This window comes from Bacillus rossius (assembly GCF_032445375.1).
Source record: "Bacillus rossius redtenbacheri isolate Brsri chromosome 9 unlocalized genomic scaffold, Brsri_v3 Brsri_v3_scf9_1, whole genome shotgun sequence".
Classification (NCBI taxonomy): Eukaryota; Metazoa; Arthropoda; class Insecta; order Phasmatodea; family Bacillidae; genus Bacillus; species Bacillus rossius.
Window position 1 is genome coordinate 15,589,152 of NW_026962012.1, and position 15,776 is coordinate 15,604,927.

At 38.4% G+C, this 15,776-nt stretch overlaps 2 protein-coding genes across 3 annotated transcripts in view; both read left to right on the forward strand.

Annotated features, from left to right (window-relative positions):
• The first annotated feature begins 1,187 nt into the window (after positions 1-1,187).
• LOC134542671 (SH2 domain-containing protein 4A-like) overlaps positions 1,188-15,776 on the forward strand; it is a 48,042-nt gene continuing 33,453 nt past the window's right edge. The window contains exons 1-2 of one of the 2 annotated variants that reach the window (XM_063387108.1): positions 1,188-1,324; positions 4,301-4,473. In XM_063387108.1, the coding sequence (XP_063243178.1) occupies positions 1,311-1,324; positions 4,301-4,473 (187 nt within the window). In that variant the 5' untranslated portion in view covers positions 1,188-1,310. The remainder of the gene's footprint in view (positions 1,325-4,300; positions 4,474-15,776) is intronic. The other variant, XM_063387109.1, reaches the window with a different exon arrangement.
• LOC134542672 (uncharacterized) lies at positions 10,270-14,139 on the forward strand. The gene is made up of 2 exons (XM_063387110.1): positions 10,270-10,708; positions 13,159-14,139. The coding sequence occupies exons 1-2, from the start codon at positions 10,534-10,536 to the stop codon at positions 13,929-13,931; spliced, it is 948 nt and encodes a 315-aa protein (XP_063243180.1). The 5' UTR covers positions 10,270-10,533; the 3' UTR covers positions 13,932-14,139.

Here is a 15,776-nt window from a genome sequence, read left to right on the forward strand (position 1 = left end):
CACGTCACCTTCAACCTGGCGGCCACTTGTGTTTCATCTCTTGCTACAACCATTGATTGTAAATACTTTCGCTGGGAGATGCGTGGTGAATTTTCGTTTAGTTGGCCTTTTCGCAAGTCTCTCGTGAAGGCATGAAGCTTGTGAACATGTTGGTAGTCGGACTCGCATTTTCAATATGTTGTAATTGGTGCCTTATTGGGTACTATGGCTCGGGGACATTTGTTCAGTAGGTTTATGATTTGCCTCATATTACACTTAAAGGATAATAAGTCTGGTCCTATAGTAGTCATAAAGTATACTGATAATGGCTATACTGTGAGTGTAATTATACGAGTATAATTACTTACGATCATACGCTCCCCCCCCCCCCTTTCCATATGAGGGTGGATGTACTTGATACTGGTGACCCTAGCTATCTTTGTAGCGGAGCACTGCAAAATAGTTCGCTGATTATTCGAGGAAAGTGCTGCAGTCAACAAGCAATGAGCTCTCGCTTACAAACCTCCCCTCCTCTCCTCCTCCAGATCAGTAGCCTGCGATGAGAAAACCGAGCGCAGAGCAGTTTGTGAGCAAGGAATCGCGCGAAGTCCATATTTAGTGACTTGTTGCAATATGGCGGCTTTTACTGTCATCGTCGTCCTCCGAACAGATTATTACTACAGACAAATATATTTGAGGTATCGATTTTGCAAACAATTGGCCAGTTTTCGTCACGAAGAGATCAATACGTTTAAGCGATGCTCACGCAAATTTTATTTTCTGGTGCTCCTTTCAGGAATATTTTATTCATATATAAATTTATTTCATTGGAAAGACATGCCGGAAACAGAAGTAAAATATAAAAGAGTAAATGTAAATGAGCTTAGAATGCGGTAATCAGCAGGTGTGACAGTAAAGAGCACACGTCATCACTTGTATCACGTAAAGAGCAGTTGGAAACCTCGTGGAAACATTTTAATGACTGGTGAACGGAGTTACAAAGTATATCGTGTCTGCCATCCTGCAATTGCGGTGTTGTTCCCGGACGGCGGGTGAACGCGACACTTTTACCGCATTGGTGCACGAGTCGCAGAGGAAAGCTTATCTTGTTCCCTTAGTGACATACACAGGATGCAAGCTTGACTCTTTCTACGTATCCCACATACCTTGTAGATAACACTCGCTGTGCGCAACTATCCTCCTGCAGTGAAGTTTCATCTCGTTTAGTGGCAACATACTTGTTCAGAGTTTCTTGACAGACAAATTCACTAATTAAATTAAAACAAAGGACTTTGCTCACGGCCACACCAACTAAATGCCGTTAAGCTTAAATGAATGCGATTTGGTAAGTTGTTACTATAAAACTTGCAAACAAACAACAAATTGTAAATTTTTAAAGCACAAGTGTCGCTAAATGAGCAAGTTTTGATATTTTATTTATTTATATTTGATTATGTGAAGTAAAATTTAAAATTTTCGTTGTTCACTTTTCAGGCATTATAATATACTGCCTTAAAAATGATGTAGTTTCATTGGCCACACTTTAATGTAAAGGAAATGTTACTGGTGACGGCATTGTATCTTTTTTAATAAAGTTTCTGCAGCGAATTCTTTAAATTGAGACGTTATTGGCGCCTGCCATATGAGCTGCTGTTTTGCACCGGCCATATAACGTACCCCGTCAGTAGAGGGGCGGTTTGGGAATGGCCGTATTGCCACTTCTGCTTCCCCCCCCCCCCCCCCCCAACCCCCAAAAATTCTCTTCAGCGACAGGCCATGATCTAGTTAACCTGTGTGACGCCCCATACACTATCAATAATATTGCAAAATTGTTATAATTTTTCAGTATTATTGACTGTGCAGGAGTAGTGTTGAAGTATTATTGAATATTGCACAATGTTTCGACAAAGTTTTGAGCAAGTTAAAATTTAATTGCGCAATAATTATTGTGTCGTGTATAGGGTATATTGCGCTATTGCGCAATATTTATAGTCTACTGTTGGGAGCAGTCCCGTACGCATGCGTGTGTTTTGTTGACAGCGAAAATAGTTAAATCTGCTGGGGGGGGGGGGGGGGACGAGTATTCATTATAGAGTGCATTCAACGCTTTCGTTTTTGTCTACGTTTCGCTATCAACAACACTATAGCTGCAAGCCAAATCTTGATAAGACATGTTGCTCACTCGGGAATATTGATGCAAATGGTTCGTCAATTGTATTGACTCAATTATTTGGTGAAGGGGCCCGGTAGAGTTCCCATGTGTTTACCGTGAAAATTGGACGAAATTAAAAGTATATTTCTAATGGATTTAATTGAAAACCCACAAGTTTTGCAATACGGTCAGGTCACAATTACAGTTATGGGCGCTGTAACGTGCACAGTCTTTAGATTTTTTTTTTTTAATTGGAGGATTTGAAAAATTTTAGACTAAGTAAAGGGGAAGGGGCCCGACAAAATTTTCCCCCAGGCCCTTGGTTCCTCTCGCCGGCCCTGATTATAATGTGTGTGTGTTTGTGTGTGTTTGTTATTGTTTGTTTTTGTTTCTGTGTGTTTGTGTGTCTATTCAATTAAATTGTACATTAACATTGTAGCTCATATATTGTAGGTGCATGTGGCACCCGATCGTGTTCTTCGGTACAGTTCTCGTTTAAAGCTGCTTGCTTCTCTACAGCTATTGGAAGAAAATGGTGTAAATTTTCCAAGAACCAGCCACTTTTATCTCATATTAGATAGTGAATGAAGAAGCGAGTAATGATTGTGCCAGTTGCGTATTATGTATTTTTACAGAATACACTGGTATTTTTGGCTGAAATATTCCCCAGGATGTACAATTTTAAGCACAATCAAACGTTAACATATAATGCTGTAGTCGATTACCCCCTTAGGCCTACACATCTCTACTAGAAAAAAAAAATTGTATTTTCACTATGTAACGTTTTCAATAGCATTACGTAATTGATATTGCATGGTACAAAAAAGGCTAGACACTATTTGGTTTACTGTCGAACACTGCAAGCATTTTTAGGAAAGATAAATACATGCATACAGTGTAAATGTAAATTAACAAAAACAATTGTCTAATCATGTGCGATATTGTTATTGCAGTATTATTCCAGATGGCCTATGTAACTGAAGTCACTAAACGATTTTATATGGGCTTGTTTTGAATCTTGAGTATGCTAGAAATAAGGATGGTTTTTTAATATACAGTTTAATATAGATTCGTTTATCACTTGTACTGTATTAATTGCCGAGTATGCAGAAGCTTTAAAAATAATTAATACAAACATTATTCAATATTTAATGATAACATTAATCAGAAGCTTAGTGTTACACCTTAAATATTTTCTCCGTTATTTGCAAGAAATCACTTGTCAACTCCAACACCAAAGGCGTAGTCCAGCCTTGGGTAACACTTAAAACCATAGGTCGTATTATATTTTTACAGCTTATTTTTTTGTGGTTAACGTGCAGGTGAAGTTTTTCGGTCGTATTCAGACTTATTCTGGATAATTGAAGTAAATATCACATTCATTATTGATATAATTTTTTTTTATTTCTCTTGTTTATTTTTTATCTCGGTATTTTTTTTTTTTTTGGTTGAATACTTGTACATGTCACAGAGGATTATAATGTGGATTGCAGAGGCTGATGCGCCTATTATAACTAAAAAAAAAAATCGTCTGTAAAGTCGGTTGACGGACGATAGTTTAACGTGACAACGTCATAACAATACATTGATGAAATGATTGCATACTTTTATGAATAAAATTGAATCATTTTTATTGAATTATCACTATTTTGTATGGATACAAAGAAGGAGTGAAATGAAATCCACAATTTAATTGATAAATTTACTTTTATTTGCACTAATTAATTCAAATATGTTTATTACTTTAACGAAGAGATTATTTTAACTATAACTTTTATACATGTTTGCTATCTAACTTCTTCCAATCTGTGTTATTCTGTTAAGGATAGGACGACGATAGGAAAAGTAGGAAACGAATGGGAGTGTTTGAAGTTTAATGTGCCTCGAAAAAGTCCAATCGATGGTTGTTCCAATCGAGTGGAAGAGAGATAGATGCGGTGCAAGCGTACAATAAGCGTAACGGGACAATGTGCGTAACGGGACACTGTTTCGTGCGTGCAGCCGGCGTTCATCGATTTATTAAACGTTGTCACGTCAAAAAAAGATAAATTATTCCACACAGATTCGTGTAACCCAGCCACAATCAGAACATGGCTAAACTAACCAAGCAAGACATCCGTGGATGACTGGCAGGATGGCGACTGAGGGCTGCGGGCGTGGCGGTTGCAGGATGCTGCAGCAGATCCTGCAGGACATGTGGGTGGACCCGCAGATCCTGGCCGAGCTGGACGACGACCAGAAGCAGACGCTGTTCTGCCGCATGCGCGAGGAGCAGGTGCGGCGGTGGACGGCGTGGGACCGGCGCCAGGACGACCGCGTGACGTCACGGCGACCCGGCGCAGGTACGCACCCCAGCACGAGCCTCCCGAACAACTCGCTGCTTGGCACAATAGTCCGGTCAAAATAGACATTTCAAATAACAAAACTTCCGACAGAGCTGAATTTTGGTAGAGACATTGGGTACACCAGTAGAAATAAAGTGCCTAAAGTACCCATAGATCCCATGTAAGCTAAAAAATGTTATTCAAGGTCAAAGGTCAATATTTCGGATTTTTTATTTTTCTCAAAAACGGTAACTTTTATCAAAAAATATATCTAGACTAAAATGGTAGATTATAAGATTATCTACAAAAGGGTCCTTATACTTTATTTCCTAAGAATCACCATTCCTAAGATACAGCCAATCTAAAAGTTGAAGGAGTTAGATTATACATAATATGCACACAAATGCCACGTAAATACGTCTATTTTGACCGGACTACAATAAGTATTTTAAATATTGGAACTTGACTTTAAGGCGGTGGACACACCATGGCGAGCACGAACGCGAGCGCGGGGATTGAGTGCAGCAACACACACCGCCGCGGTCAGGACGCGCGAGCTGCGAGCTGACCGCACATGCTGGGTTGTGCAGTTGTGAGCAGTTTGGACGAAAACATGGATTATTAAATGACCGAACGACTTATAGAACTTGTAAAAGTGAATGAAGTGCTGTACAATATGTATATGGAAGGATACAAAAACAACAGAGTAACAAATAAGAAATGGGATGAAATAGGATGAAATATGCTACGAGATAGAACCACTGTAAGCCATCTTTAGTGTCAGTATCGTTCTGCTAGAAGGTGCCACATTTAAATATAAAAAAATAGTTGCCACGCCTACATGGCACCACTATCTTTAGTGTAAAAGTCGTTCGCAAGAAGCACCAACTAGGATTGGCTTTCTGTCGGCGAGGATACGTTCCTTAACATGCACAAAATGCACAAGGCAAGCCTAAAATTCCCTACTTCTCCCCGCCATGTTGGATAGAGAAGTGTGGGCATGATGCATGTAAGGACTCGTTCATTGAAGTGTTCAGAGCGCACAAGGAAATCGTTCAAGGTTTTCTATCTCTTGCCATCTTGGAATTAGGGAAAGGCACCATATTGGATGGAGATGTGTTGCATGATACGCCTATGATTATGTTCCTTTGTGTGCAACGGAAGAGAAATTTCCTTGTAAAAGTCCATATACTACTATAGATAATTATATAGGATTGTTAGACATACTATTTGCTACTATGTTTAATAAAATAAATCTTTGTATATGCATGCATATAGTACTAAGGGTATATATAAGCATACTATGTTTATTAAATTATAATTTATATGTATGCTATATATGTCTTATGTATATGTTTTTATGTGTACACTTAAATACGTTTATATACAAAAATATTTTTTTTGTACACATATATGTTTATGTATATATTAAGTCTTGTAGTGATACTATGTTTATTACATTTAAACCTATTTTTAATTTCTTATTGTGTTATGAGATGAGTGCTGTGTATTTATTAAGTATCTAATAATTTTCTGTTGGATTATTTATAGTGTTATAACTATGCCTACGAGTACAGTGAGTTATAAAATAGAGTATAGTTGTAATGAAAAAATTTGGTAAATAACTATGCTTTCGTAGGTCTTCACTGAAGCTGGGGAGACAAAAATTATCCCGGAGGGCAGTCAAGCATGCCGCAGCTTTGCTGACGACACAAATAAGTTTCCATTAGCGCCCCCTCCCCCCTCTGCATGAACACGTTGCCGCGAAGAAACGTTAAATTGCGTCTCCGGTCGCCGAAACCACCTGGAGCACAGAATAAGTAATATTCAGAACATCACATTGAGCAAAATCAAAATAATAAATAATAAACAGTCAGATAAGTCACATATCCTGGTTGAAGAAAACAAATTATTCTTGCCTCGAACGTCTCGAAAAACAAAAATGCCGCAAATCATACCAGCTTTAAAATAAAGTATACATTAAGTCAATGAATACACAGAATACACCTAAAAATGAATTAGCTCAAACACTACAAACATATAAAGAATTAGAGACATCAAGTTATCACCAAACAGTTACATTTTCACTATGGTAGATTGGAAAGCAGAAACAATTTTGGGAACACCTTGAAATTAATCATTGATGTTTCTCGAAAACTATTTAATGCATGTCACCACTTCTGCTGGATATTCAGTACTTTATAATAATAAATGTGGAATAATGATACACATCACACAAGTACATGTGTGTTTCATGATGCAAACAAATTCGATACTAAATTCGATAAAAAATTGTTACTTTACAGACTTTCGAGTCCCTGGTTATTCCCAATAAACACATTGTTCAATAACAAAGGAAACACATTCTTCCTCGTGATGCCTACAAGCAGACTGACCCCCTTTTTTTTGCCCTATTCCAAGACATATAATACTCACTCCTACCAGTGTGACATCATGGCAAACATATGGACCCCAACTTGGATTCTCTTCTCATCTGCTAGTTTGCTACTGCCATTTATCTTCATTTGTCATGCTATAGAGTGCACAGTGTCAGCCAACAGATCTTAGCTATCAAAGAGACAAGTCATATTGCCATCAAACACACACCACCACACACACCTACACATACACCAACACATACACACAGGCACACACACACAAACTCACAGAGGCACTACCGCAGCAGACTGTCCAGTAGAAACCGTTAATGAAACATAGTATAAATGTAAGGAAACCTTTTCTGTTACGACAGCATGTGAAGTTAATGCAGCCACTATCGAGTTCTCAGTGGTTGTCGCCATCGCTACCACACAAGTTTTCGCCGACGATGATACACCTTCGATCGAGTTCTGCATGGGCATTCACGTCGCTGCTGCCCAGTTCTCTGCCGAGTCCTGGGTCAGATTCCCAATGAATGCACGTGTAAATAAAAAAATTCCAATACATCTTTTCTCAGTGTTGGCTACAAGCAGACTGGCCCTCACCACCTACACCAAGACATATACACCTACCAATATCATGACAACCACATAACCAACATACTGAATTCCCTATACCTTACTTTGGTACCTGCTCGAATTAACTTGTGATAATAAACATATCATCAGCTATCACAGCATCCACCATCTTGTCGTCCATCCTAACCAACGTATTGAAAATCAATAACGAACAACCAAAAAACTTAGAATTAAATAAACTATTAATATATTGATTGATTTGAACGATTCCCATCTTTGGTACGATTCACGGTCAATGCAAACAATGGTAATTAAGCTTAATGCTTAAAATAAATTATTTGAATACATATGACAATACTTTATTTAAAAAATTATTAAAATACATACCAGGATACATTCTATGCAAGATTATAAAAAAATAAATAAGCATTTTACAAACAATATTTATTACTATTTACTACATTTACCTATACATACAAAAACAAACAAGTCAATTCGCATTTACTTCTGTAACGGGCCGAAATGTGCAATTTTTAGCTTCAGTCGGTTCATTGTATTAAAAGCCAAGCACGATCATTTTCCCATGTACTCTTCTCCTTCCTGACAGATTTTCTATAAACTATGCTTAACAGACCACTTCACTTTGTCGGAATTGTAAATTGCAGTCATCATCGTCTTGAAAGCGCTCTTCTGCAGTTGGTCCTCAAAGGCGCTGGTTTATAATACATGACAGTTCTACCATAAATTATAATTTATATATTCTCGTGTTGGTACCACACCCGTCAGCTGATTGATTATATTTATCTCTATATCACCAAGGAAAGTGTAGATGTCTGTTGACTCACTAAATGTATTTAAATAATTGTATCCTATCAAAGTTCTACAAAATGCAGATTTCACCAAGAAAAAACCATTATAATTTACCTGTTGAGCACCGAGCAGAAGCCTAGATTTAGATACATGTTCCAGATGATGATGCAATCGGTTGCTGCTTATCTGTTTGTTTGCATGTGTGCAAGCGAGTCTCCACTCTAAACTGAGGAGTCAAACTGTCCGAAGGTAGTTCAACATTAGACAAATGAAATTCACCTTTGCAGTTTTTCATAGGTTTCAAGTTGTCAATATGTCATAGATGGCACTTTTCACAGCGAAATTCCATACGAGAAATAAGTTTATATATAATTAAGTATAAATAGGTATATAAAACATAAATACATAAACATGTACAGGCTTACGTATATAAAGTTATTAATATAATAATCATTGTATGCCTATATCTTCCCTTATTACAATGTGCATGCATAAAATGATTTTAACTTTATAAACATAGTATGCCTATATCCACCCCTATCCATATATTTATTACAATACAGTACATCTTACACAATCCCCTGTAAGAATACATAGTACTAAAATAACTTAAACAAGGAAATTTTTCTTGCATGCTTCTAATGCATGTAAAGGATGATATTCTTAGGTGCATCATGAAACACATTTTCATCCATGATGGTTCATTTTCCTTGTTCTAAGGTGGCGTGTGATGGAGTTTATTGAACGCTTCCCATGTGCACTCTGTGCGCATAAAGGAACGAGACTTTAGGTGCATGATGCCCACACTTCCCTAATCAAGATGGTGGGGTACTGAATATAATATGGCTTGGAGATGTAGCGAATTTTAGGCTTACCTTGTGCACTCTGTGCACATAAAGGAACGTATCCTAGCAGACGGAAATCCAATCCCAGATGGAGCTTCTTGCGGACGACTCTTGCACTAAAAATGGTGGGACCCTCTGGAAAATTAAATGTGGCGCCCTCTAGCAGACGATAATAACACTAAAGATGGCTTACAGTGTTGCTATCTGGTAGCCTGTGTTGGAATAAAAGATGGCTGACTGTGGTGCATTGTGGCAGCATCATAATGAAATAAACTGGCTGACAGTAAAGCTATCTGATAGTCTGTGATGTAATTAAAGATGGCCGATAGTGGCGCTGTCTGTCAACTAATTTTTGAAATTTTTAATGTGGTGCTCTCTGGCAACAACACCTTGAATTAAAGATGGTGCCTTCTACCTACAGTGGTTATAAATAAATATGGCGCCATCTTTGAAACTATTTTTGAACTTATACAGTGCACTCCCTGCCATACATTAATATTACTTTTGGCTTAAAGACATATTTCGAAAGCATATATAACGTTTTTTCTGTATTCTCCAACTGATCTCTTAGTTGAGTGATTAAAGGTGTACCATTTCCAATTTAAATTTAGAATGTTAAGCTTCATTGAGTGTGGTAGGAATTTTAATGGGTGACAACGGTTTTTATTTACAAAATATGGTGACCATCATCATACAAAAAAAAATAGCAGCAAAAAGCATACCAAAATAACATGTCTGATGTGATTTCATTCAAAAATTGTGTTTGGGTTCGAGGTTAAGACCTCTGATAGAGCTTCTATGGAATATTGCCCCTCAGAGGAATGCTGCCCTTCTAAGAGGAAAATTGGAATCCCTCGATATTTTGGAAATAGGGAATTTTTGGGTGTAATGTGGGCTTTTGAGGTGGTTTAGGGGAAAAAAAGGATAATTGGACTCCAGTATGGCGGATATAACATCACAATTCAGTATGGATGGCGGAGCCTTGATCCACGTCTGTCCAATAATCGGCATCTCCTATCTACTTATATTTAGAGCAATTTATGGGTCCCTCCAAAATTCAATCCTCCAACTTCAAGGGTTTTAGAAAATACATGATAGTCGTATTTATTCAATTACTTGTAGGTCATAATGCGACTCGCAAAGAATATGACTGATACACCAGGCTGTTTAAGTGCCGCACACTGAGAGGTGTTAGGGCCCTGACACACGAGCGACCGAGTCGCGCGACTGAGACGCGCGACTCGGTCGCCGGGAAATCGCTTGCCATAAGATAGCATGGGCGTGGGTGAGAACCTGGCACACGGGCGACTGAGCGCGTCTCCATCGCGCGTCTGTCGCCAGCAGACGCGAATCCCCGCGACAGATCGCGGCGACCAGTCGTGCGGGAGCCTTGCACACGGGCGACTTTTAGCCGCGCGTCCGAGCGACTGTCGGTCAGTATCTGGTTGTATGTGCTGGCGAGGAAGATGGCGTTCGATTGTGACCGTTTTATAATCGAAATAGAATCAAGGCCAGCTATTTGGGATTCCAGATGTGATGAGTATGCTAACAAATGCAAAAAGGGAAAGGCATGGGAAGAGGTGTGCGATATGTTCGTTGAGAACTTCAAAGCCATGGATAGCGTCCATAAAAATAAAGCAGGTAAGTGTAATTTATAAATATAAGTGGTTAGTGGTGATCTGAATATTTCGTGCAGCCCTGCATTCACTTTATTTGTTTCAAATGTATTATAAACATAATTGTTCTACGTGAAGCCTATTTACTAGACAGAGTATTGCAATAATTTTATAAAACTTATAAAACGAATATAATATTTTTTTTCATTATTCCTTTATAGAAACGTTACTACGTTTTTAAATGATTTACAATCGTGAAGATTACTGTTCAAAATATTTACATTATTGTCGAAACTGTTTGGATGTGCCCGCTGCATTTTCGTATCGGGTGTTCTCTTCAAACGTCCGTTTAAGTATTCATATTACCACGAACCACCTGATATTGGCAATAATTACAACACATGTGAAATATTGTATAGTTAATATATCTCTTAACAACAAACAGGTGTGAAATTTTAACAGTTCGTGTTATTCTTCCCTCATAAAATACAAAACCACTGTGCGTGCATGTGAGTCATTGCCAATGTAAATAAATTAGCTATTAATGGAAGGGTTTGTTTTCAAATTACATTGCAGTATTTTGCTTCTACGCGGAATTCATTGTAACTTACGCTTATGTCTAATGTTTACGATAAACATAGAAATACAAGTAAAATACGATATAATATTGTTACGAACGTGGGAACGATAGGGTTCGAAAGGATAGCCCCTTTTTTTAATTAATTATCACTATTTTTATTGGTGCTACTATTTACAGTTTTATTTACAAGTTATCCTGGCTTGATATAGGCTCGAAATAAAGAAAGTCTCTCTCAGTCCGTCACAGTCTTACCGCAGCCACAGATCGCCGTAAAGTGTCCGCCGATGTCACACAGGGCACTTGCTGGCTTCGCCGATGTTATACACTCTCTTCCCAGAAGTCGCCCGGTCTTCGCCGCCTCGTCGCACAGGTCTTCGCCTCTCCACACTGCGCCAGACGCGCCACACAATTATCTGCTCTGATGCAACCGCCCCCTGCTGATATAGAGGTCGGCCTTACATTTAGAACCTTCGAGATGCTCTTTGACATTGCGCAACTAGGGACGTCCAGGATTACGTGCTGGGGCCGGCGACGATGTCGGAGAACATTCAAGAACCGTTCCATTGACCGACCAGGTGCAGCCAGGTCATTAGCGCAGGCAGGGCGAGGGTGAAGGGGGGGCAGGCAGGCCGCGTGTCATCAAGATAAAGATAAGGCACGCGCGGCGCTAATCTGTTTCCGAGAAGAGCATCGCTCCGTCCCCACTGCGACTGGGCTTGCACGTAACAATATAATTAAAAGTAGCGTAACAACTAACATAATTCCAAAGTGAACACATTTTCGCATACGGAAATTTTGTTTTCTCTATATTTTGTTTATGCCACAAAATTCACCATGGCTACTGTCCAATGTAACGGTTATACGGTTATAACTATTACGTTGTTGAATGTGACACCTCTATAAAAGTTAAATTTCACTAGTATTGTTCACTCTTCAAAGCAAAAAATATTGCCATGGCACTGACCCTTGTTCACTAGAAAAGTAATCGGAAAACTTTTCTCGGATTGTTAAAGCTGATCGTGTATTTCCTGGTCGTGTAAGCGGCTCCCCTTCATCTAGTCCCACGACGTTCAGAGTGCTGTCAAATTCAACACCATCCCTTTCTCTAACAAAATTGTGTAAAATACAACATGCTTTCACTATAGTTTCTGCGTTTTCAATTTTCACGTCCAATGGCCTGTGAAAGATACGCCACTTATTTGTAAGTATGCTGAAAGTGCATTCGATGTAACGTCTGGCTCGTGACAGCCTGTAGTTAAATATTTTCTTTTTTTGAGTAAGATTTTTCCCACCATAAGGACTCTGCATGTGAGTTGAAAGAGCAAATGCTTCGTCACCTACGAAGGTAAAGGGAAGTGGCTCTCCATTTTCAACTATTGGCCTATCACTTGGGATGTTCAACGTATTATCCTTCATCTTCTGAAACAGCTCACTGTTTTTATATATTGCTGAGTCTGATGATTTTCCATAAGAACCAACATCAACAAATAAAAACCTATAATTAGAGTCCCATAATGCTAACAACACCATGGAAAAATATTTCTTGTAGGAAAAATAGGTTGACCCACTTTTAGCAGGTTGAATAAGCCTTACATGCTTGCCATCTATTGCTCCTAAACAGTTTGGGAAATTTGCACGTGTTCCAAAACCGTCAGCAATCTTCAGCCAGTCCTCTTGCATTAACTGCGGGAAACATGCTTCATGTAAAAGCCGCCATATTGTTTCACACACTTCAATAACAATCTTGCGACATGTGGAAATTCCACAACGGAATGTGTAATGCAATTCTGTGAACGAACATCCTGTAGCAAGGTACCTGCAAAAAAAAAAAAAAAAAAAAAAACACACACACACTAAAAATATGCACCTTACATTATTGTTTTTTTTTTTTTCAGCTGCAGATCTGCAACGGAAATGGAAGAATCTACGTGACTGTTTCAGAAGAGAACTGGCTAAACAGAGGAATTGTAAATCAGGTTCTGCAGCAGATGGCAGGAAACAATATATATATTTCCAGCAGTTAACTTTCCTATTGCCAGTATGCGACACCAAACCTACAACAGAAGAATCTCCAGACTTGCACACGCAAGCCACACCCGCAGCAGCTACATCTACGGCACCTACTTCTCTTAAAAGAAAAAAACCGTCACCAGAAACAGAAGAACTTGAGCTACTTCAGTCGCTTAGAAGAAATATGGAAAAACGACATGCAGGTAGAGAAGAAGAAGACAGTGACAGGCATTTCTTGTTGAGTCTTTTGCCGTACTTCAAACGTCTGCCAGACGATATGAAACTTGAAGTTCAAAGCGACTTTTTAAACACCTTAAGAAGGTACAATCAGGTGTCAATTTCTGGTCATCGATGTCCTTCTCAGACTTCTGTCTACCCTCATTCTTCTCCATCAGTGATCACAGGCCCATCATTTGTTTCGCTTCCATACCCTAGTAGTAATACAAGTACCTCTGGAGTACGCAACCAACAATTTACACCCACCATCAGTCAGTCTTACAACTACGGGTCTCATTCAACTTCAGAAACATCGCAGTTAATGAGTCAACCCCAGCAGCCGCTGCAATGCCACGCCTTATCACCAATGTCACCAGCAGCTTCCTCATCAGTATCTCTCCAGTCTGATACGTCAAGTATTTGTGAAGACTATTTTAACTGATACCTAATAAATTATAAGACATGTGACCTTCATGGAAAGAGCAGTTTCAGTGAATAACAAATAAATATGTTATCTAACAATTTTCTTCTAAATTTATGAAAGAATTTATTTTCGTGTGCAAAACGATAAACATTTATGTGTTGGATCTTTGAGACAATATCGTGTCACGTAATAATAAATGTTACTTATTTGGGGTATGTTCAGAAAATGTTTTTTTTTAATAATATGATAATAAATGCTTCAACTATACCCTTAAAATACATGTAACTGTCTAATTAAATTATAATTTCAGCCGTAGCCAAACACATTTCACTCCTGTGTTCCTTGTACAACTATGAAATGAACTATTTGTCTGCTTATACAAGTGTACCCACCTTAATGTAATTGCAAGTCTCTCTTCAGCAGGGATACTTCTTCTCATACTTGTGTCAACTTTTTCAATGTGAATTTTCAGTACATCCAGAAGATCCGAGAAAGTACTCCGAGACATTCTGAAATAGTTAAAATATTTCGAATTGTCTTCTTTTAGCTCACTCATAATCGTATAAAACTGGCCCCTTGCTAAGCGGTCTGTAGTTATTGGGTGCATCCATAGTACACGTTGCCTGCGACGACGCCGGCGCCGACGGCAACGACGCCTTAGGACAATGCCAAGAACTGTTTCTTCGTCGGTGTCCATATTCACAGTGAAGAGTGTGTCGCGTGAACCTGGCACACGAGCGTCTCGGTCGCGCGGCTGAGTCGCTCTACTCGGTCGCTTGGACGCTCGACTGCAGTCGCGCGTCTCAGTCGCGCGACCGAGACGCTCGTGTGCCAGGGCCCTTAGACTGCAATAATGAGCACGTCATACAAATAGTTCACCTTGGCCTAACTTTTGTTCGCCGAAGCTGCGGTTGAAATGCCTCAGACATCACGAGAAAAATATGGTGTCACATCGTCATGCTGAAACCACAAAATCTCATCGCATATCTAGAAGAACTTACCCAGGAACCGAAGGTCTTTGCTTCCATTGAGATGAAATGGTATCGTATACGTTCCGATTATTTTCAATCACGTTAAAAAGTACTTAACGCTTCATATTTAATTTAATCAAAGTTATGAAATAAATAATTTTTACCTCTTTTTATATCCCATTAGTTAGAATAAGAAATTGCGTTACAATTAGATTGCACAATGCTTTTTCGAAAATTTTGTTGCCAGAGATGTGATGCATATTGATTGCTATCTTTAGTAATTCAGAACAATGTACATAACATTTTTTTAAAAAAAATTTGTTAGGGTGAAATTTATTTTCTCTTTTTTTTCCATAGCTGGGATATGGATATAACATATTTATTCCAATTTTTAAAATACTTATAAAAATCTGGAATCGTCAAAAACTCCAATGAGGTGTTCGGCCTAGCCCAAAGAGAGCAACACTGTGCAGCGATCGGAGAAGGATTTATTCAAACAGTCACAGCCGGCTATTGCACAGAAATAATGTGCAACAAAATGCTTAGTAAAATTAATTTTAAACAAATTATTATTATATTTTTTACATTGTCAGAGTTATGACATAATGTTCCTGGATAAATACATTTTTTTTCCTATTTTAAAAAAACATGTTCTATCAAAAACCTTACACAAATATGCATTCTGTCTTCATTGGGTCGGAATTTTTTTTTGACGATTAATTTAAATCGTCATTGCAAACAAACACAAAAACACGCCACATGCTTTTCTAGCTTAGTGTGGACTTAATTTTGCTGCGTTCTTGATAAGAACTTATTTATGACTTGATATTGGAAGAGAATTTATGATACAAAATAGTAAAAATATATATATATATATTTTCTTTTCCTTGTG

Excerpts from the sequence above, each read along its gene's own strand:
- LOC134542672 (XM_063387110.1), top strand. The coding sequence starts at position 10,534 with ATGGCGTTCGATTGTGACCGTTTTATAATCGAAATAGAATCAAGGCCA. Across the intron at positions 10,709-13,158 it reads CGTCCATAAAAATAAAGCAG|CTGCAGATCTGCAACGGAAA; the intron begins GTAAGTGTAATT and ends TTTTTTTTTCAG.